Source organism: Gastrolobium bilobum, unplaced genomic scaffold, assembly GCF_033153095.1.
Source record: "Gastrolobium bilobum isolate Gb01-03AN ecotype WA unplaced genomic scaffold, APGP_CSIRO_Gbil_v1 utg4364, whole genome shotgun sequence".
Classification (NCBI taxonomy): domain Eukaryota; kingdom Viridiplantae; phylum Streptophyta; class Magnoliopsida; order Fabales; family Fabaceae; genus Gastrolobium; species Gastrolobium bilobum.
Window position 1 is genome coordinate 208,890 of NW_026898973.1, and position 23,102 is coordinate 231,991.

Sequence of the window (23,102 nt, forward strand, 5' to 3'; positions counted from 1 at the left end):
GCATAGTGACCAAACTTTCCACATTTGTGACACTCGATGTTTGAATAATGTGACCGACCTCCTCGTCGACCTCGTCCTCGTCCTCTCCAGTTTTGTTGATTTGACTGTCCTACCTCATCACTATACACTTCTTGACTTCGGCCTCGACCTCTACCACCACGGCTAGTACCTCGTCCACTGCGGCCACGTCCTCTACCTCGGAAATTTTGAGAATAGAGCATCTTTTCATCTTTAATTGTTGCTTTGGTCTGAAGTGCCTGCTCAAGAGTTTCCTCCTTCTTCTTCTTTCTTTGTTCATGCGCTTCAAGGGAACCCGCCAACTCGTCAATGGTGAGTGTAGACAGATCCTTGAACTCCTCTATCGCACAAACCACGTTTTTGAACTGGTCTGTCAAAGATCTCAAGATTTTCTCCACCACTCTGGTGTCAGGTATATCTTCTCCATTCCGTTTCAACTGGTTCACAATTCCTTGAACCCGGGCAACGAACCCGGATACTCCTTCCGTGTCCTTCATCTTCATTCCCTCCAACTCGGCACGAAGGGTTTGAAGCCGGACTTGTTTAACCCGGTTAGCTCCTCTATAGACATTTGCCAAGATGTCCCAGGCTGCCTTTGAGGTCTCACAATTTGCTATCTTCTCAAACCCGGATTCGTCTACAGCTCGGAAGAGCATGAATAACGCCAGCTTGTCTTTTGCACGCGTCTCTTTCAACGCTTTAGTTTGAGCCGCCGAATAGCCTCCAGTATCCTGTGGTTCTACAAAACCTGCTTGAACATTCTCCCAAGTGTCCTGGGATCTGAGAAGAGCCTTCATTTGGATGCTCCAATTCTCGTAGTTCTCCTTCGTCAACTTAGGTAGTGCCATATCACTCCCCCTTTCCATAGCTTTGATACCAATTTGTGGTATCACTAAATAAAAAAACAACTATTTTCTAGTGGAGAAGACAACTTCAGAGAACAAAACTTGTATTTCTCTTCAACTTTTGCTATGTGTACTTTGCTTACAATATGGATTAGTTTATATAGGCAGTAGATTGCCTTTTCATGAACCTAACATTAAAATAGCCATAAACCACAAAATTAAACTTCCAACTCTTGGCCTCTCATTTTCTTCTAACTCTTGGCCTTTCACTTACCTAAAAACAAGACTGCTTAATTAAGACTATTAAATATAAAACTAACAAACCATTTAAAGTTTATTCAACAAAAAGCATGATGAATATCCAACACTAAAAGATTAAGCATATTAACCAGAGATTCAAGTGATGCAGATAAGCACTTAAATGATTTTCTTGAGTAAAATAAAATTGAAATTATATATAAAGGCTGCACTAACATAGACCACACCAACATACAGATAAATAATTGATTCATCAACTTACGAAATTTACCTTGTAAAGTTCTTCATCAAATTGGCCTAAGTGAACACTCTTTCACATTATTCAATGCTGCACACGACATGAATACTGAATGAAAACAGAGCATGCATCATGATGATGCTAAATTCCCACAATATAAATAAATCTGGCAAATATGCCAGATCGAATTAGAAGTTGTAAAAAAAATAAAAAAATAAAGACACAAGTGAAATCTTCAAACACGGTAACCATTAAAGAATCTCTTCCAGTTCCACATTCAAATCGAATTAGAAAAAGGATAAAAAAGAGAAAGAAGGGAAACTCACAGTGAAGCTGAGGAGCAAGTGAGACCAATGGCTCTACTTACTGCACTTCAAGTCTTCAACAATCCCAATTAGTTTGAGGAAAAAAGAGATTTAGGGAATGGGAAGGAAAAAACTCCAAGCTGAATATTAGTGGGCCCAATCCCAATTATCAATTGTAATACCTTATAGACAAGTTGGGCTATTAGTGGCTCAATCTCCTCTCCTTCTTCTTCAACTTGGTTGTCGACCTTTGCTCAGATAATCAGGTTAGTTCCTTCTCCTTTGCTCTCTTCGTTCAATGCTTCACTGCTTTGCTTCAAAAAAATTAAAAATAAAAAAACTCAAGAAGTTTATGTCCGCACTTGCGGATAGTTTCCCACAAGCAGGTCCGCCATTGACATTATAATTGCTTACAAAATATAGTATACAGTCATTAACAAAGTCCCTTTTCTTTCTCCTTTCTTTAATAAATTCTAACAAAATGCTATAAAAAAATTTGAATGTTACATAAATTAAAAGACATACTCTTAAAATGATGATTCTCCAAGCTTCCACGAAGAATGAACTCATATACTATTAGCCTTTTATCATCTTCAATGCAATAACCAATCAATTTAACTAGATTTAGAAGACCGAGTTCCCCAAGATAATTAACTTCAGCCTGCAATTATACACGAAACAGTGAACACATATTAAGTGATGTAAATCATAGAACTTTGCCAAAATAAAATAGTTTATATTTAGGGTTAATTATTTTGCATAGTAACTTACAGGCCATTCCCTATCACCCTGAAGTCCATTCTGGTTATAAGTCTTCATCAAGAAAATTTTGAGGTTTGAAATTGCTTGTTGCCACCTTGAGCTCATTGAAAGGGAACTTCTGAAGATTAGAATAAGCATTTAGCTCCTCGCTAAAGTTGGAAGAAGATGTAGTAATTCCTTTTAACTTGGGAGATGATCTTGCTGTTCTTGGATTATCGTTTCTTCAGGATACATGAGCAGAAACTGGTTTCTGATATCTAGCATTGTCATTGGTTGTTGATCTACTTCCTTCTGATTTACAAGGATAAAAAAAAAAATTAGTTCAGAACATAATTGTGACACTTGAGAATGAGATTAAGTATAAAGAGTCATGCCATCACAAAAAGTAATGGCTAAACAATTACATTAAAATTAAAAAATAATAAACAAACGTTGCACCTAATATAAGTATGTATTAAAAGTGAATTATTAATTAAAATTAAAAAACGATGTAAACTCTAAAAATAGTAGTTAAACAAGGTATATGTAGAATACCATCTTTTTTGTTATTGCCACTAGAGGAGTCTTCTTCTTTAGCTTTAAACCGCAAAGCCATGCAACTTAACAAAAACCATGAGTTTCTAAATTCAAATCAAGACCAATCGCGAAACGAATATCAACATTCATATATTTTGATCACAGGTAAGAAAAGAGGAACTCACGACGGCAGTGGCATCGTGCAAGACAGAAGTGATGGTTCACTCACCTCTTTCCTGAACACACACGATGATAAAAACACATAAAATCTCATTGAGTCAATTCATCGAACACATCATTCTCAAAACATAAACACATAAGAGAAAGAAGAAGAAGAAGAGAAACTCATGCAATCAGGGTTGAGAAGGGAAACACAACGAGGGCATCGAGAGAAACCGAGGACAGGGTTGATGGTTGGATCTAGGACAAGCTCCCATTGCTTGAAAACTTTCTGAGAATCTGCAAAAATAAATGAATAAAGAAGAAGAAATAAAGAACTCCTAATAGAGATGAAAACCACTAAGAGAGAAACAGATATGAAAATATGCCTGAGTCCTAAATACTGTATAACTCTCTGTAGCGATTAACAATGAGGAGCGAGAAGCACACCGCCACAAGTGTGATCTTCAAACCGTAAGAGGGAAACAAAGTGAATAGCATTGGCTTTAGAAGATGCGGCTGAGAAAAGTGAAGAGATAAGTTAGCATTAACAAAGAAAAAAAAACTAGAAAAAAATATACACTTTTATTAAACAAATTATAACGGTCATTTTTAGAAAATTTACAAAATTTTTAAAATTATAAATATTTTTGGGGTCATAGCCCTCTACAAAATTATAAAAACTGATAAAATTTAAAAATATAGTGTAGTGTTCCTTCAAAACGCCAGAATGCACATAATTATTGGAGGTTTTTGTTAGAATTGAATATCCACACAGATGCAAGAGACAACCAGACTTGTGTATCTATAAAAAAACTTTTCTTTTCTATTCTTGCTTTCTTGCTCTTTCTCTTTTTCTCTTGATCTACTTGATCTACATTTCATACAAACTATTAAAGGCTATTTATAAGCTATAAAACTGACAGACATAACTCCACACATAACACCTCATTACTTTATAACTGACATAACTGACTCATTAATATTCCAACTGACATAACTGACTCATTAATGTCCACTAACACAAACTAAGGACGTGACTCTTCATCGGGAAACTCTTCACATTTCTATTTTATATTTTCTATTTTTATCTTACTAAAATTTAACCCAACAGTTTTATTAACCTCCACAAATTAAACATTTCTTTGTAGTGGCTTGCCGTCTTGTTTTCATGAAAGTAGGCCAAAAGTTTTGGACTTATATTGACGAAGATTTTTTATGTTTCACTGATATTACATTCTATAAAGGTATGGTATATGTTGTGGGAAGATGGAATACCATTGTGTCCTTCAATCTTTGTTATTCAGATGACCCTCGTGGTATTGAGAAGATAATTCCAAATATTGTTTTACAAGGAGTATATGATCAAACTTATTCGGATAGGGCCTATCTTGTGAAATCATTAGAAGGAGACTTATTGATGGTTAGAAGATTTTTGGGTTATCACCGCCGTGAAGATGGGTATTCATATAGCAGTGGTACTGAGAGTTTCGAAGTGTATAAGTTGCAACTCGATGTCCAAAGTGGAAAGCTTTTGCAGATGTCCAAAGTCAACAGTTTGGGAGACAATGTTCTGTTCCTGGATGACAGTGATTCAATTTCTTTGTCGGCTTCGTATTTCTCCAATTGTCTGCAAAAGGATTCTATTTACTATGCAGATGATTTTTATGACGACCACCCAACTCCTTATCCTTCTAGCCCATTTGATAATGGAATCTATAATGTAAAGGATCAAAGCTTTGCTAAACATTACCCTTACGATTCTTCCTTCGAGCGTATGCCACCTCCATTATGGGTTTTACCACCATTCAAATGGGATTGATTAGTTCACCGAGGTATACTATGGATTGTATCCTCTCTCTTTTTTGTTAACATGGATTGTATCCCTTTATCACTTGTCAAATAATATCATTCAGTGGCTTTAGGATAATATTACTAGGAATATAACATTGTGATGGTAGGATTAGTATTATTAGGAAATTGTGTAAGCTTAATCTTTATTGTAGAGATGTGGCAAACTTCCTTTAATATTAAATTTAAGAACAACGTAAGTATATTATATGGATTTTATAAGAGTTACTTTGTAAGAAAAGTGATTGTCTAATGTTATAGAGATTCGTTCTACGTGCCGTAATTTTTTCTTTTTCTTTTTTCTTCACAAAGTGTGGGTCCCACAAAATATTGTGTGTGTAAGAAAGTTTGTTATGTCATGTTAAATGACAAATGTAAATTCCATATTATATTGCTTATTATCAACAACTTTTGTCCTGCCAATTGTTTTCTTTTTTCAACTATCACATTCCTTATGTGTGGATATTCTAACATGTGTATGTAAATTACCCAAACCTCCCACCACTAGATCAATCTTAGTGAGTTTTAAATCTGTCTCTTAGATTTAAATGAATATAGACCACACATATCACCGCACGATTATGAGCATTAACCTTTGTCCCCAAAAAACTATTTATCATTGACTTTAGTCGTACAATGTGAATCACTACAGCTGCACCCTCTTAATGTTTTACATTCAATACTCTTGTAAGGTTGTGAGATTGTGAACAGAAAATATGAAGTGGAAAGATTGTAAGTTTTCTTTGATACCGAAACATGTTTGAGCTTTTAAGAAAAAAAGAAACGGAACATGATTTTTCTATATTGGACCCAAGTATGATTTCTATATTGTTTAAACTCCAGCGCTCTTGCGTGAGGTGCTATCACTTATGATTCCAAAGTCCGGCATCATGTAGCACAGTGAGAGATTTATAACATGATAGAGCTACATCAAATAAGTATACGAGAAAAACCAAGTGCTCTGATTATAAAAAGAAAAAGCCTAACTCTATTTGGACTTTGAGCATGACTGGTCCGATTAGATAATCACTGGTTCAGTAGTTGAATTGGTCGTAACAATTACACCACCTTTTTCAAATTATGTTTTAGAGCTATTGGCTTCTCATCTCACTTAAGTAAACTGTTATGATTACGGCAAGTGAATCGGCGGTAGAAGTAATAAAGTGAAAAGTAAAGTATTGATCTATCAAACACTAATTTCACTACGCGATCAAAGTTGGATCAACAGTAAAGATTTTTGTGAATGTGATTAAAATATAAAAACATGCGCTATTGCTACCAAATAATTATCAAGAACAAGAACTCAGACTAAAAAAAGTTGAATAAAGATTTCTTAATGAATGAGCCGTTAGGGTTTCGACTTTCTCAATTTCCTCCTAATTAATCTACCATTTCCTTAAATTAATATTCAAACTCCTGTTGTTGACAATTCATCTTAGATTAATCAAAATTCAATCCTTTCGTATTTCAATTCTTTTACCTATTAAGAATCTCAATCCCTTAGTAATTTTGCTTAGGGTAAGCATTAAGAGCGATGAACAAACACACCATATGTTCTATCCTTGGATCAAACAAAACCTAGCAATTATTCAGATCAGAATTTCACACCAACATCCCTTATTGTCATGCAAAATTCAAATATCCATTCACAAAAGAATTAAGAATAATAGACAGAATAATTGCACAACATGAAATAAGAATATTATATTAAAAGGAAAGAGTAAATTTAGTCAAAATTCAAAAGGTTCCATATAGCCCTAACTAAAAAAAGGGGTTTAGCTAGACATGGCAAATAAAATAAAAACAAAAGATGAGATAAAACTAGTGGAATCTATGAAAAGAGATAAATGATCGATCTTCATGGTGGCACTCCCATCCCTTGAGCTAGCTTTTGGGGTGGTGTATCTCAAGGTTCTTTACATGGTATCAGAGCCTCACCGTCCCCCGCTTTAAAAAGTGAAATTAAAATAAAAAAAAAAGCACAAAAAGGTAAACAAAAAATGGGCATGTGCAATTTCCACGCTTTTAGCCTAAAGGGCTCTTGCGTGAGGGGGCGTGTTGAGATATATAGTCCCACATTGATTGGATGGGCAACTAATATGGCCTTTATAAGGCCTTGAGCACTCCCACCCCTTGAGCTAACTTTTGGGTGGTGTATCTCAAGATTCTTTACAAAGCTTTGACCGTATCTCTAATTCTCAGTCCAAGAACCAAGCGTTTCCTCAGTCCAAGAACCAAGCGTTTCCTCTCCTATAGTCGCTGTCTTAGCGAACTGCCCAACCCTCTTTCTTTTAATAAAAGTCTATGGGCTTTTTACACTTGCTAAGTTGCTTGCTCCAACAATGGCCTTCCTCGCTGAATTTTCTCGCTCGAGCGAGCAACACCGCGAACAGCTTTTGGATTTGCTCGATGGAGCGAGCAAGTTAGCAAGCATCACTTAGCTTGAATTTTATCTTCCTCCAGTTACCTTGATCCATCAATACTCTATTATAACAATTTTAACCTGAAATCGATATATTTTGTATCATACTAGACATGAAAACTCCGAAGTCTTTTGCAACTTAACAATATTTTGTAAAACTAGTTGTGTCTCATGTGTGACGTGTGTCAATTGGTTTAATTAATAATAAAAGAGGCTTTATGGTAATTGACGTTTCACATTAATGATAATTGACGTTTTAACGTTTTGCATTATGGTAACGTTTCGCATTAATGATAATTGACGTTTTAACGTTTTGCATTATGGTAACGTTTCGCATTAATAGTAATTGACGTTTTGACGTTTCGCATTAAGGGAAGTTAATTAGAAATAACTGTGATAGGCCAGTTATATAATAGTTTATATGGTCAGTTTTCATATAAGGGTATATGAAGAAAACAAACGTCCTTCTGAGTCTGCCTAGAAAAGTTGTATCCTATCCCTATCAAAGAAGGTACAGAACGGTGAAAGGGTTAAGGCTTAGAGAAAGCATTCTACTGTTAAAGATCTTCCGCAATTATGGACAAAGGTATGTTTGTGTGAAACTCATGAATTCTAAAGATCCTATGTCATGTTCTTGACTGATTACTGTTGAACATGAATTACTGATTAAATTGCTTACATATTTTTCATGTCTTTGACCATATTCAATAATATTTAGCATAATTTTATCCTAAAACATGATAAGTTTGACACTTTACATAAACCAAACAACAGAAAAAATTCACGCATACAAATAAATTAATTAGAGAGATTCTTAGATGATGTGAAAGGAAGAGGTTTTTCTGTGCTTTGTATTGAATGTGTATAGCTTTAACTACACATTACAAATGTTAAAATGGGAGACAATGATAACGCGTGTTAGTTGTGAAGAGTATTTAATGGTACGGAGCATGAAAATTCTCCTTGCTCCCAAAGAACCTTAATTTTTCTCAATAATTTAACTATATTGCATAGTTTGGTATACATGTAGCTTTTCTTGTCTAAAGGTGGAGTTCTGATTTCTGACAGTCAACCCTGGGATCAATACCAGATAAATTTTACAAGAAGTATGAACTTATGTACAATTTTTGTGTTTCGTGAGAAATCATTAAGCCTTAAATAAATATAAGCTTGATCTGTATCCATTTTGGAAGATTAGATGACTATTCATCTACAAAAAGGATGACTAGATGACCTGTGACTCGGTATGTCTGGAGGTTGTTAAATGATTACAAGTTTAGAATTTAAATATATATATATATATATATATATATATATATATATATATATATATATATATATATATATTCCTAACAGATTCAAACTTCTAGGATGAATGGTTCCTTGATGAAGCAAGGTCAGAGGCATAAAACATTTTTTTTCATTGAAAATGGAAAATATATAAACATCCTTTCTTTAGTTCAATGTGCATAACAAATTGCTTTCATGGAATCATTTCCGCAGAATGATGATCAAAGGCTGCTTTCAAATTGAATTCAATAGAACAGGAGAAGATTTTCAAGAGTTTTCAGCTAATTAGACTGATATTTCAAGTTTATATTTTTCAAAAGAATCATTAATGAATCCATACAAGTGCAGAAGTAAACTAGAAGAAGGTAAAAGAGGTTGCATAGGATGAACAACTTTAGCATTTCTTTTGGGGGCATGCAGGGGGAAGATTGTTAGTGCTGGCCTGATGGATAGACAAGACAGAAGATGAAGCTTCTATAAAGTCATTACTAATAGCTTTTCTATGTCCTTTTTTTTCCCGATTTCTGATTCACTTATTTTCTGTTTGAACAAACATTTGGAATTCAGAGTTTCAGTTAGAGAGCACATTAAAAATACAACTCAGAGGTATTTTGCTTCTGCTAGTTTTATCAGCTTCCAATTGCACTTTATTTTTTAAAATATGTTGCATTTGAAATTACTGGAAATGTTGCATGAAAAATATGGATTATAGCTCTACAAATTTTAATTGCTTCATTTCATATCATTTGATTACAAGGATTTAAGGTATGCTCCTTATAGCTTAAATAGAATTGCCACTTCAACTGAGGTGGTGATCCAAACAACCAAATGTGTAAATTAATATTATGGTCCCTGATCTACTATGAAGTCTCTAGTCAATGATGCAGCCCCATCCTCAAAGCTAGATAAGCCACAACTCTGTATCCAATCAACATTACAGTCAACACAGCCACATCTCCCCACATATTATCAAGCCCGAGACACTTAATGGCAGGAAAATCTCTTATCCTACAATATAACCTTGGTCCGCACTCATAAACCTCATTTACCGAGTACTGAACTCCTACCAGAAGCTCATAGCTATAGTGACTAAAAGAAATGTACTTCAACCAAGCTATAAAAGATGGCATTTGCTGAATATAGTAACCACCAGCTAAAAGAAACACCAGCATTGTTACTGAAGCTAGAGTTGTGGCCTGTTTAACATCCATTAGAATGGCACCAAGTGCTAGGCCTATTCCTTGAGAGACTAGCACATTAAAAAGCATGATCAAGAGGGTTAACACAAATGTAACCAGTGAAGGCTTGAGACCACTCATCCAGTAGGTGATGGTTACAAAGATGGTAGGAAGAGCAAGCTCCATTGGTAAGTCCCCAACCATCCTGGCAATGTAGTAGGAGGAGAGATGGTACATGCCTGATGATCGTTCTTTCATCAGCATTGGCCGGTCCAATGGAAATGCAAAGATGGCATTAAAGAGAGGGAAGAATCCCCAGAAGATGGAGAAGAAGAAAAGCAGGCCTACCTGTAATACAAATATAACATTGTCATAAGTACTACTATACTACAAGGGAAAGTAACTTCTTCCTTATTGTGTGTTTAATCCTAATTAAATTGTAATTGAGAATGCAACACAAGAAAATTGGCCACTAATTGATGATTTTGATCCATTGTCCAACTAATATCCATTTATCTATGAATTTTCACAAAAACAGAAAGAAAGAAAAGAAAAACGTAGGTTCACAATACCTGATCTTGTATATGTGAGGAATCAGAATGCCACCATAGAAGTCCTGAAAGAATTGAGACAGACAAGACTTGGAAAATCCTTAAGCCAGAAAAAGACTCATGCCTCCTCTCCTTTAAGCCCCTCTTAAGCAGAACCTTCAATTGTTCCCACCAGCCTGTGGCCCATTGGTTCTCAGTACCTACCAAAAATGCATAAATATCATTTAGCCATGGTACTATTCCATGGCTCTGTTCTTACTGCTATAAAGGAAAAGCAACATCGAGATAACACAAAATTTCACTTACTTCTGGGTGTTCCTGTAGTAAAAAATGCTGGATTGCTATCATTCCGCTGAATCTCTTCCTTGAGAAGAGGGTATAAGTTCTTCTTGTAGGATGAAACTAGGGACTGCTTGATTGAAGCTTGATCCTCATGGTGATCTATCTGATCATCCTGTTTGACATCAGCAACTATGCCTGCAAACCCATAGAATCTAAAGAATTAGAAGGTTCATCTGCATGTCTCTACAAAAATTCAATCCATGTCTACCATTTTTTTCTCTGTTTACGGCCAAATATAATAGAAATCCAAACATAATCATATCCCTGCTTGAAGATGCTTCGACCATCATAATTTCTAGGATTCAAATATCTAGTTTAATTCCAGAAATTGGGCTTAATGGTTAATCGAAATTTAATGTTGGAATTAAATTTACTTTAAAATTGTCATAAGACAGCTAACACAGTGCATAAGGACCAATTGTTATGAGATCGAAGATTAAATTTATGACCATAATGCATGCCACATTATTAAAGAAGGAAACTATTCTGCCAAGGAAGCTTTACTACTAAAATTGAAAATAAAAAAATGAGCCCATCTAATAAAAAAATTGGAAGCAATAAGCACTATCTAATTCCAAATATATACCTATCTTTGAGCATAAACTTTATGTGGTCATGGGAGTTGGACCATTTTTCTTACATAAAGTTTCTCGCGTGTTGATCCAAGTCGACACAAAAAGAAACTCACATGTTGTGAAACCGATTCAACAGAGATTTTGGTGCTGTCTTATCAATTCACTGCTTCTAATGACCCATTAGCAATTGCCACCTTGTAAACAAGGTTCATGGGGTAAGAAACCCCAATCCTTTTGCACCCGTATTATTTAATTTTGAAAACGAACCCTTACCTAATATCGACCAAGTGTAAAACACTCTTTTGAACATCATGCTTGGTGTCAGTTAACTAATGGGCCAATTGTGTTACTAAGAAGTTAGGATGCACAAAATCCTAGACTTTCCTTTCTCACAGTCAAAACCACAAATCATTTGAAAGATAAATTTTTAATCTTCCTAGAATATTAAATGTTACATACTACTTAAGTTCCAACACATTAAATCACTTAATTGTATTTACATTTCTTTTTTCAACTACATAAATTCGGATGTTACCTAAGACCAAAGTTCATGATACAATTTAAATGCATGTAGTACTAAAAAAAATTTCCCTTTTGATATTTTGCACCTAATAAATTTGGTCAAATCAACCACTAAGCATGTGATCAACATAAATTCAAATTTCGTACCTATACGAATGAGATTAATTGAATAATGAATGATCGGATGAATAATATTTAGAAGAAAAGAAAATTGATTGAATCACTTACCGTTAGCAAGGTCAAGAAGAAAATCAGCCGGGTTCATGAAACTGAAAGCGGGTACAAAGCCCATGGACTCAAGATAATTCATGACCCGATCCGCTTGCCCGTTGTAAATCGGGTACCCGTCCGACAACACCACCACCTTATCAAACATCCTATACAACCGGCTAGAAGGCTGATGAATGGTGGTCACCACCGTCCGGCCACCGCGTGCCAGGCTCCGGAGCACCGCTACGATGCGTTGCGCCGTCGTGGAGTCAAGGCCGGATGTGGGTTCATCGAGCAACAACAAACTCGGGTTCACAAGCATCTCCTGCCCGATACTGACCCGCTTCCGCTCCCCGCCGGAAATACCCCGGAAAGCGGCGGTTCCGCCGCCAACGGGGCTGTTCCGGCACCTTGACAGCCCCAGTTCAACGATGACATTCTCAGCTTTCTCCACTTTCTCTTCCCTAGTGAGGCTCTTGGGAAGTCTGAGCAAAGCAGCGAAGGCAAGTGTCTCAAGAACGGTGAGGTGAGGGTATAACACGTCATCTTGGGACACAAACCCTGTGTTGCGCCTAATGAAGCTTGAGAAAGGGTGGCCATTGTAAGTGATGGTTCCGGTGACTTTTCCGGCGAGACGGCCAGCGAGGGCGGTGAGCAGGGTGGTCTTGCCACTCCCTGATGGACCCAGCATTGCCATAAACTCCCCTGGCCCCACTATCCCCGTCACGCCGTTCAGCACTTTGCGAGTTTGCTTCGCCTCTTGTGATGAAGTTACACAAACATTCTTCTTCCTTCCGAGGGTTATGCTATATGAAACATCCTCAAACTAGCACTCAAATATAGTACAACGTTAGAATGCAATAAAAAAAGTGGTTAATGTTTATTAAATAATGCACATGATTAAGTGTTACCAAACAAAAAACGGATAATGAAAGTGTGTGTTTATTAATTAACATGTATGTATTATATATGCATGCGTGTTTGTTGAAAAATTGATGAGTACTTTGAGAGTAACAGGACGCCGAATTTGGTGAGGAATTGAAAATCTTGCTGGTGATTCGGCGTGGACGGAGGTGTTCTCCGGCCGATTTGTGATGTCCGGAGTGTGTGGTGTAATAGTGTTTTGTTGCTGAGGGGGTATCATCTCAGAGATTGGGTGCTGTGGTTGAGATTTTGAGGTTTAGTGAATTGAGGAAAAGGTCGATGGTTAATTTGTGTGTGTGTGTGTGTGTGTGTGAAGAAGCAGATGAAGAAGAGAGTCACGTGAGGGAAGAGTTAAGGTGACTTATAAAGTGAGAGAAGGCACGAGAAGCACACGAAGGAGTGATTCAAAGATAACAATATATAGTATTAGGAAGGGGGAACAACTACCTACTACTACTGTGTTTGGTGGATTAAATATTCTTTTTGTTCCTAAGCGAATTTCACAATATCCCGCTCTAGCAAATAAAAAGGCCCATTATTGTCCCTAAGAAATTCAAAATAGATCTATTTTAGTCCTTTTAGAGATTAATATGGTCTTTTTTGAATTTGTGAGAGACCATGATTTCAACTAAAAGGGTCCATTTTGAATTTCTTAGGGACCACGATGAATCTTTTTATTTGCTAGGGAGTAAAACGGGCGTCGTGAAATTTGCTGAGGACCAAAAAAGGGTATTTACTCAAAAATAAAAGAATCAATAGAGGTTGTATGCATTTTAATAAGGGTTCTTTTTTTCTTGTGTTTCAGGAATTTCAGAAAAAAATAATTATATATCACGGATAACATATAATTATAAAAGATATGATAAAAAAATTAATATTATAATTATGTATTATTTACAGTACATTATTATTTTATTTTTTAAAATTTATAATTATACACTATCCGTAGTCTATAATTATTTTTGTGTTGCATGAAAATTATTTTTTTGCCTTTTATTAATACTTTTTTATGGAATAAGTAAGAAGTTGGGAAAGAACATGTGAGTTTCTCTCTCTCCAATTTTCTCGTACAAAGATATATGTAAAATAAATTATAAAGACATAAATGTAGTAATAACATTTTTTATTAAAAAAATGTGGCTGGGTCATATTTTGTTTTTGCTTTATATCTATTTATGATTCGGATTCAAGTACAAAGAATAAATCCTTGTATAGCAAACCAAGTAATATCAATAAGAGGTGTTAAAGTGAGGAATCCGGCCCGTAATTAATCCGTCAAAAAATAAGTTAGCCCGCTCTATTTTATTTTTGAGAGTAAACTAAAAAATTCTGCCGATCCCATCTCGATTGACGAGTGGTGTGAATTGGCCCATCAACCCAAATCTGTTTTACACTAACCCGTTTAACCCACCATCAATCAATCCACTAAAAAATGAGTCAATCTGTCTCATCATGCTTTTGAGAATGGTTATAAAACTCAGCTTGTCTTGCCCCATTTTTGACATGCGGGGAAGGTCAAAAATTTGGGTCGAGCCCTTTTTGTTTTTGCCGACAATAATAGCAACATAGAAGTGAAAATTTATTTTGGATTATGTAAAATTAATATACTTTTGCACATCTTAAATTTGTATAAATCATATATATATATATATATATGTGTGTGTGTATGTAGAAGGATATATTTATCACCACATCAGTTTACCACCATTACAACCAACCTAATCATGTTGATTTTTGTCAATGTAACAATTATAATTTATTGAAAATTATTGGGTTGATCTTATTAACTAATTATTAATTCTCAAATAATTATAACCGTTAGATTGACGAAAATTAACGGTTATTAATTAAGTTGGTTGTAAGGGTGTTAAACTTTTATGATCATAAGTATATTATATATATATGAGGTAGGATCATTTAGCACTGGTGTCAAATTTGAAATTTGACACCTCATCTGAGAGCCGTTAGATAAAAAAAATCAACAACTCTAATTTGTAAGTATGTGACACCATTGATCTTTTTTATCTAATGGCTCTCAGATGAGGTGTCAAATTTCAAATTTGACACCGGTGTCAAAGGATCATATATATATATATATATATATATATATATATATATATATATATATATGGAGTTTACATTTCTGCAGCTGTTGTACGTGCAGCAATCAAATACTTGCCATATATATATTTGAAAACATTAAATGCGGGAAATCATAATCATACAAAGGATGAAAGCATTAAATCTAGTGAATCATAACCATACACCTATCGTTGTTGCACGTAAAGCGGCTGCATAAATGATTTTATATATATATATATATATATATATATATATATATATATATATATATATATATATAGGAAGGTTATATTTACAAAAAATTTGTTTGTAAACTCTTACAAACTATACTGAGTATGACCGATCATACTTCAATCAAGAGTGTATATATGACTGATCATACTTAGTGTAATTTGTAAATGGATTATTCCTCACATATATATATATATATATATATATATATATATATATATATATATATATATATAATGATAAAAAAGGGTTATTTAGTCCGAATTGATTATGTGAATCACTTAACGCAAGACTGCATGAAATGAGAATTCCTCCGTTGTAACATCTTCGGTTTGCATAGTTAGGAGAATCAGACAACAATTTTTATTAGTAGAAGAGCTCCTAATTAAAACTATATTTTCATATTCCTAACTTCAGCCTTTCATTGCAGGATATCCTTCTTCTTCTTTGTGAAGGGTGTGTCTCAGAAAATAGTGGAACATCTTTGGTACTACTATCATAATGAGTATTGAATATAATTTTCATTTAAAATAAAATCATAAATTATATATTTTTTTAAATACTTAAGTATAATATTAAAGTTATTTTTTTTCTTTTTTAAGAAATATGTCAACTAATATATTATATTTCTATTGATAGAATATAAGTACTACGATAATATATTAGTTTTTTTTCAAAAAAGTGGAGGAAAGTAGAGTTCCTGAAGTTTATTATTTTTTTTATTTTTTTTGATAACACCTGAAGTTTATTTTAGGTATAATAAGAGTAGGCACTGTCTTGCCAAAAAAAAAATATATATGAAAGAAAATGATTATAAAAATAAAAGTAGGAATTTGCATTTGTCATTTAACATGATACAACAAATTTTCTTACACACGCAATATTTTGTGAAGCCCACACTTTTTGAAGAAAAAAGAAAAAAAAAATTACGGCACGTAAAACGAATTTCTATAACATTACACAATCAATTTTCCTACAACATAATTCTTATAAAATCCATAAAAATAATAGAAATTTGATATATTTTATATTTGATAAAAGATATACTAAGTGGATATATACATTTACTGCAAATATTTTCGAGTTTCCAAAGATCTTTATAGGTGTCAATTACCCATTCATCCATGGAAGTAGTGGCTGAAATTGATGTCGTCTTTCCCATAAAAGGCATTGGTTGCAGCATGGAATCATTATCATTGAAGGTGCATCTTTAGCAAACTTTTTCTTGAATTTCGAATTACGGATTAGGTGTTTTTGTTTCAGAAATTATATTAGTCACCTGTCAGCTGATGGGAGAAAGCTATCTTATTTTAAATACAAATTATCAATTCATATTCCTTTGTAAGTTATTTATCAATTTAATTATTTCACATTATTTATCAATTTATTTTAAAATAATGACACTTTGGTTAATCAACCTCACATTTCCCTAATTTTAAATAAATATAAAATGTCCGTAGTTTATATAAAAAAAATTATTAACTTTATATAAATTGACACATACTTGAATGTGATGCTCTAATTTAGGATAAAAAAATGTTGAATTGAAGAAAAAAACTTGGAAGGACGAATAATATATATTCATAAAAAAGCGTGGATATATTCTCACTATTTCTGTATTCCATTTGGTGATTAAAGAGAAGCTTAAAGCGTTTTCCGAAAAAAAAAAAAAAAAAAAAGCTTAAAGCTGATATGATATAATATATAATATTCTGAAACTTTTGAATATATATTCAACTCATAATTGTTGCCACGTGTCAAATTTAGTAATTTTTGTTATTAAAAATGATTAAAACATTGCATGAGATATGAGACAAAGAAAGGGGCCCTCTACTTAAAGAATAATTCTTTTTTTTTTGGTATCCTAAAGAATAATTCTTATTTATGTAGTACAGGTGGCAATATTTTCATTGTTAAAAATATATTAAAATAAAGTCCAAGTACCCATAATGTGATTTGTCCTATTATCACTGGTTTTTTATGGGTTTTTTTCTTCCAAATTACATTATATTTAATTAAAAAATTATATAATTTTTTTTTTACAAATTAAAGTATTTTAACAATTACCTCTCTATTTTTTTAATAATAAATCTATTATTTTAAGGATAAAATTCAAATACCTCCTCCTGTCTATTTTGCCAAGCATCCCCCTTCCTTCTTTAATTTTCATCATTATTTAAAAATAAAAATAAAAACCGATTAGGGAAAATAATTTGTAAGATTGCTGGCATATTTGTCAAATCAGCTCCCATTGTCGATACGAAAATGGTTCTAAGTACTTTAATTTTCTTTTATGTATAGTACTCTAAATCAAAGGAAATAAAGAACTTTAATATAAGAGATAAAGACAAATTATTAAAAAAAAAAGACAAATTATTATATATATAAAAAAAAAAAACATGCAATGCTATGTACGTATTTGAATTATAAGGAGAAAAGTAAAAACATTTTGGCTTAATACTTAGTTTCAAGTTTCAAGCTTGTGATGTTATATTAATTTTTTTAAGGAAAGACAAGCTTGGTTCTGTGCTACGAGTATTAGTGTAGTTTTATATATCAAGTTTTGTCACCTTTAATGTAATTTTTATTTTATTTTTTGGGTATTATTTAATTTTATGTATATGTTTTTTATCATTCTTTATTATTTTAGTTTACACATTGATAAATTAATTTTTTTTATTACGTGTTTTATTTTATTTAAAATAAATTAAAAATAAAATTGATAAAAGGGTTTGGTGTTTGTCATTTTAAATGACATAAGTTATGTCATTTTAAGAGAGATAGATACAAGGAATGAAAATCATGGAAGAGAAAGTGAGTGGTTTTTTTAATTTAAATTAAAAAAAATTCTTGTGTCTATCTCTCTTAAAATGACATAACTTTATGTCATTTAAAATAACAAATATTTTTCCCTTGATAAAAATATAAAATATGAGAATTTTCCTCTCTTTTTTATTAATTAAAAGGAAAAGGTTTACCAATGCCTCTATAATTTGCTTCAGAATCATCTATGTCCCTGTGTTTTTTTATCACATATATCTCTATGCTTTAGAAAAAAATAAAAAATCACAGGGGACATATGTGATAAAAAAAACATACCATTTTACAAATCACAGATGCATATGTGATAAAAAAATCATAAGAACATAGATGATTCTGAAGCAAACCACAGGAACATCGGTGAACTTTTTCCTAATTAAAATGAATCAATCCAAACTTAAAAAAAAAAAAAGAATAGTTGGCTTTGATTCTCTCATTCAGATATGTTGGAATGCAAGCAGTAAAGCTATTTTGTTTTTCAATTGTTACATTTTTATATGTTGATTGCTTTTGTGAGATAAATTAAATATGTTTAAGGTTATTTAATTTGCGCAGTTAACTTAACTTTAGGGTAAATGTTCAAAGACAGATATATAGGTTGCTTACGTGGTTAAACTTCCACCATCCCCCTATGCTTAACCGCTTCCTAAATCCAATTGATTTTGGCAGAATAATTTTAAAATTATTTATTGAATTATCAACTGTTTTAGGGGACTCCTCAAAAATTTATTTTTAAAAAAAAAAGAAAAATTGGAGTAACCCCATCGCTATCTTGGTCGCTACAATTCTATACTTGGAGAAATATATTCTAGTTGAGAATAAAACATTCCTTGCACCAGACATCGCTTAAGTATATATTTAAATTAATTACTTGGATTTGGTTGCATATGGTAGATGCCTTTTGATTCACGCTTGTTGCATTGTATGTCAAATATTTATGATTATCTAATAACAACATAATGTTATTCAGGTAAAAAAACACTTTGGTCCCTCATTTTTTTCTTTTCAATTTGGTTCATTAACGGCCACACTACCACTGTTTAAGCTTAGATTCTTTATTTGATTTAATGGAATTGTCAATTATGACAATTTTACTTAATGATTCACAAGTTATGGCACCAAAACAATTCAAAAAAAATACGAAACCAAATTTAAAATGAAAAAGTTCAAAGATCAAAGAACTTTTTCATAAATTGAAATGTAAATTAATCTTACTTATATAAAATACCTAATACCATTATCCAAAAAATAAAAAACCTAATACGAATACCATTTGACATGGTCAATATAAAACGTATTACCTAAGCATAAGGGTCAAAAAGTATTCAAAGCCGTACCCCCACTTAAGATCCTATGATTACAATAATTTTACCTTTTACATAGTATAAGCAATAAGGATATGTATATCCAATTTACTTTTTTATCTTCTTTATTTTTTTGTTAGAAACTTTTTTATCTTTTTATTGTAGCTGACACTTTGTTGTTTATTTCGTAATTTGTATAATAATAAAGCACGAGTGGCGAATGTGCCTGTCTGCAAGAATTGGTATCTTGTGGGACACTTTTCAGGGGACAGTGATCATTTTATCACGTCTGATCAAATTATTTATCAGACTGCTGTGTTAACAGTAAAAATTCTCAGAATGTCACGTGGCATAATTCGCTACACTGTACAGCAAATTATCCTTGCAAATAATTCGCTACACAGTGTAGTGAAATATGTCATGTCAGGCTGCACAGTTAGCAAGAATAACACGTGGCAAGCAGGCAGTAATTCCCTACATTATGTAGCGAATTATGCTTGAATTACTGTCTGCTTGACACGTGTCACTACTGCTATCTGTGCAGCTTGACATGACATATTTCACTACATTGTGTAGCGAATTATTTGCAAGCATAATTCACAATACAGTGTAGCGAATTATGTCGCGTGGCATTCCGAGAATTTTTACTATTAGCATGGCAGTCTGGTAAATAATTTGGTGAAGCGTGGCAAAATGGTCATTGTTCCACTTTCCACAATTTCCATCAATAAAAAGTGTTAGACATATATAAAATTATTAATATAACATGATCCAATGTTTTAAGATTTTGTGTTAAATTGACGATTTACATGATATTAAAGTTTAAATATCATTACCACATGTGAAATATTCATACTTCAAATTTAAATAACTCTTGCATAAAAAATATGTTATAGAGATATAAAATCATTAATATAACATCAACGAACCTTCTAATATTTTGGATCGAATTTAGGCTTTATAAGAATAGAATAGAATGACTCCAACTTTAACACGTTGGCTGAGATTGTGACAAAGTTTCGTTTCAAATCTTCCATCTATTTTCCAAATTGCATATTATTTGTGTAGCAGAGTCATCATGAAGTTGCCAATCACCTTTAATATTACTATAATTAAAGAGAAATAATTGTCTCATGTTATCTCATGCAACAGAGATAAAATAGTAGAATCTACTATATTTTTTTGTTGGAAAAAGTAGTGGACCCCGCAATCTTATCTCTGTTGCATGAGATAATTATCTCATGCAACATGAAATTAACAGATCCCATAATTAAAAGGTAGTAGTGTTACCAAAAAAAGTAGTAGAAAATGAAGCACACATATAAGAGAAAGAAATTAATAATTTTAAAATTATTACAAAAAGAGATGATGACGTTATAGATAGCCTGCTTTAAAAAGTAGAAAGTTGCGTTTTAATAGCATGAGATTTTATATTTTCTGAGTCTAGCTAAAGATCATTAAGCATCCTTTTTTTCATGCTATATAATTATATAGAAATTCATCTGCTTTCATGTTTCTGAGCTACTTGAGAAGTATGGTTGTGAAATAAATTAATATCGTCAGCTTTCTATTCATAGGATTATTATCAATACCAGTTAATATTTCTTTTTAAAGTATATATTATTATAATTTCAAAAAATATTCCTTATATAAATTCTCACTTATTCCAATTAACCACATATACTTAAACAAGTGAAGGGGGAAAAGAAGTAGAAAAAAATTGATGTATTCAAGATTAGAAAATTTTTATGATAAATCCACCATATAAGCAAAATCTCAATTAATTGTTTACCTACCTTTGACTATACATTATATCATACTTTTAATATTTGCATGAACGTCTTCAAAATTGAAGACCGAATAACATGAGAATATACGTTCATGTGTGCTTTCAAGTTTTATCAAAATGTTCTAAATGCACTTATAATTTATGTACTTATCAACTAGAATTCTGAAATGGCATAGGTCATTATTATATTATCATATCTTCCCATTCCATTATTTTTTACAGCTTTTACTATGCATTAACAACATAAAAATTAAAATTATGTACAAGGAAATGAGATTATAGAAGTTTTGAAAATAAAAGGAAAAAAAAAAGGAATCGAATTTTGCATTTTCCTTCTTTTACTAAATTATTATTATTTAATAGAAAATAGTAAAAAAGACGCATTTAAATTCGAGAAAAAGTAAGAACAAAACCTTTCTTTATATACCGAATAGGAACTAATAATCGACCTGGACTCATCATGTGGTAAAAAAATAGCCACGTAAAATGTTTTGGCATACATAGAAAGAAAATAATTGGATGTTTTTGATCAAAAAACAATGTCAAGTGTCAACTACAAAAATATAATTCTAGAAACAATGAGGAGGGATATTCTCACTACCAAAATTTTTCACTACCAACTTATTACCTACCTAATCACCATTAGATTAATATTTTCTCTCTTTTCAAAAACTTTTTAACATCCTCTCTCTTTGATCCAATGGTAATATGATGGGTGATAAATTAGTAGTAAGAATTTTTACTAGTTAGAATATCCTTACTCGTAACAATACCCATCTTTTCTTTTACTTTTCCTATGAATCAAACCCATGAGTCCATGACTTCAATAGCTCCACATACTCAACTTTTCTAAACGAAGAGAGGAAAAGTGATTCGATGACTAGGGGTTTATCTAATTAGAGAGCATGTCATCGGGGTAAAGGTTTTCATCTTTATCATGGAAATTGCTGCAAAACAACAACTTTGAAGACGTGCACGGAAGCGTAAACCATTAATCAACACATCATGTGGGGAACATCTCAAGAAATGCACGACCAGATGCATTAAAAGAGGCTTTAACAAGCCTGCATTAATTAAAATTAATGCTTCGACTCTCCTTCAATTAACCTTTAAGTTCATTCACCACTCATATTGTAATATATTGATGCAATTCCACACCATATATTCATGGTATTATTCCGGTTCCTATCTTTTCTCAGGTATCGTAACCATCAAGGATTTTATAAGCGGTTGATTTTTTTTAAAAATATTTATTGAAAAATTACCGCAGAATAAATACGTAAATTAAAGTTAAGTACCACACATATAAAAATACTACATCAATTCACCTTTTTATCTTTTGTGTGTGGCCACCTTGGAATTCCTCTTTCGGACTCTATGTATCTTGCTATCTTTTTAGATTCTGTAGAGATGGATACAAGATAAAGAGAGGAGGGGAAAAAAGACAAGCAGGGAAAGGTGGGGGGTGGGGGAATTAGAACACAACTTCCTTTTCTCATCTAAATGTCAAATAAATGGATGAATGAAAGTAAAATAAGCAGGCTTTTTGACCCTTATGACCCTTAATTAATAATTAATTACCAAATTGCCCTTCATTCAAAACTATTTTGAAAATTTACCCTCCCAACAAACATAACACCAATCTGCCCCTGTTTGACCGTTGACCACGAAGCCTACCTGGGTACACCATTACCTACCCGGGTAAATTTTGAAAATTTTTTATCTACCCGAGTATGTAGGAGTGTACCCGGGTAGAGTTCTTGAATCTGGGAAAATGGTTGAATTATTTACCCGGGTATGGATCAGTGTACCCGGGTAAATCGCGTCCAGAAACCCCAATATGTATGGGTTTCGGCCATTGTTGCGAGGTATAGGGTTTTTGAAACCCCAAATCTCTCTCTCTTACCCTC

The 23,102-nt window shown here is 32.8% G+C and overlaps 3 protein-coding genes across 4 annotated transcripts; 1 reads left to right on the forward strand and 2 right to left on the reverse strand.

Moving 5' to 3' along the window:
* Positions 1–1,408: 1,408 nt before the first annotated feature.
* Positions 1,409–3,602, reverse strand: LOC133285968 (probable serine/threonine-protein kinase PBL21). Its single transcript, XM_061483294.1, has 6 exons — positions 3,506–3,602; positions 3,288–3,401; positions 3,172–3,178; positions 2,436–2,520; positions 2,190–2,325; positions 1,409–1,467 (listed from the first exon to the last, which is right to left on the reverse strand). The coding sequence occupies exons 1-6, from the start codon at positions 3,600–3,602 to the stop codon at positions 1,409–1,411; spliced, it is 498 nt and encodes a 165-aa protein (XP_061339278.1).
* A 748-nt stretch (positions 3,603–4,350) lies between these two features.
* LOC133285969 (uncharacterized) lies at positions 4,351–4,923 on the forward strand. Its single transcript, XM_061483295.1, has one exon. The coding sequence runs from the start codon at positions 4,351–4,353 to the stop codon at positions 4,921–4,923; it is 573 nt and encodes a 190-aa protein (XP_061339279.1).
* Positions 4,924–9,380: 4,457 nt separating this feature from the next.
* On the reverse strand, positions 9,381–13,332 carry LOC133285947 (ABC transporter G family member 21-like). Of its 2 annotated transcripts, none has more exons than XM_061483270.1 (5): positions 13,046–13,332; positions 12,061–12,868; positions 10,700–10,870; positions 10,415–10,593; positions 9,381–10,190 (listed from the first exon to the last, which is right to left on the reverse strand). In XM_061483270.1, exons 1-5 carry the CDS (start codon positions 13,184–13,186, stop codon positions 9,540–9,542), a joined length of 1,950 nt encoding a protein of 649 aa, XP_061339254.1. In that variant the 5' UTR covers positions 13,187–13,332; the 3' UTR covers positions 9,381–9,539. The 2 variants fall into 2 exon arrangements, with proteins under 2 accessions (XP_061339254.1, XP_061339253.1); XM_061483269.1 differs by having other exon boundaries at positions 10,415–10,629.
* Positions 13,333–23,102: the final 9,770 nt, after the last annotated feature.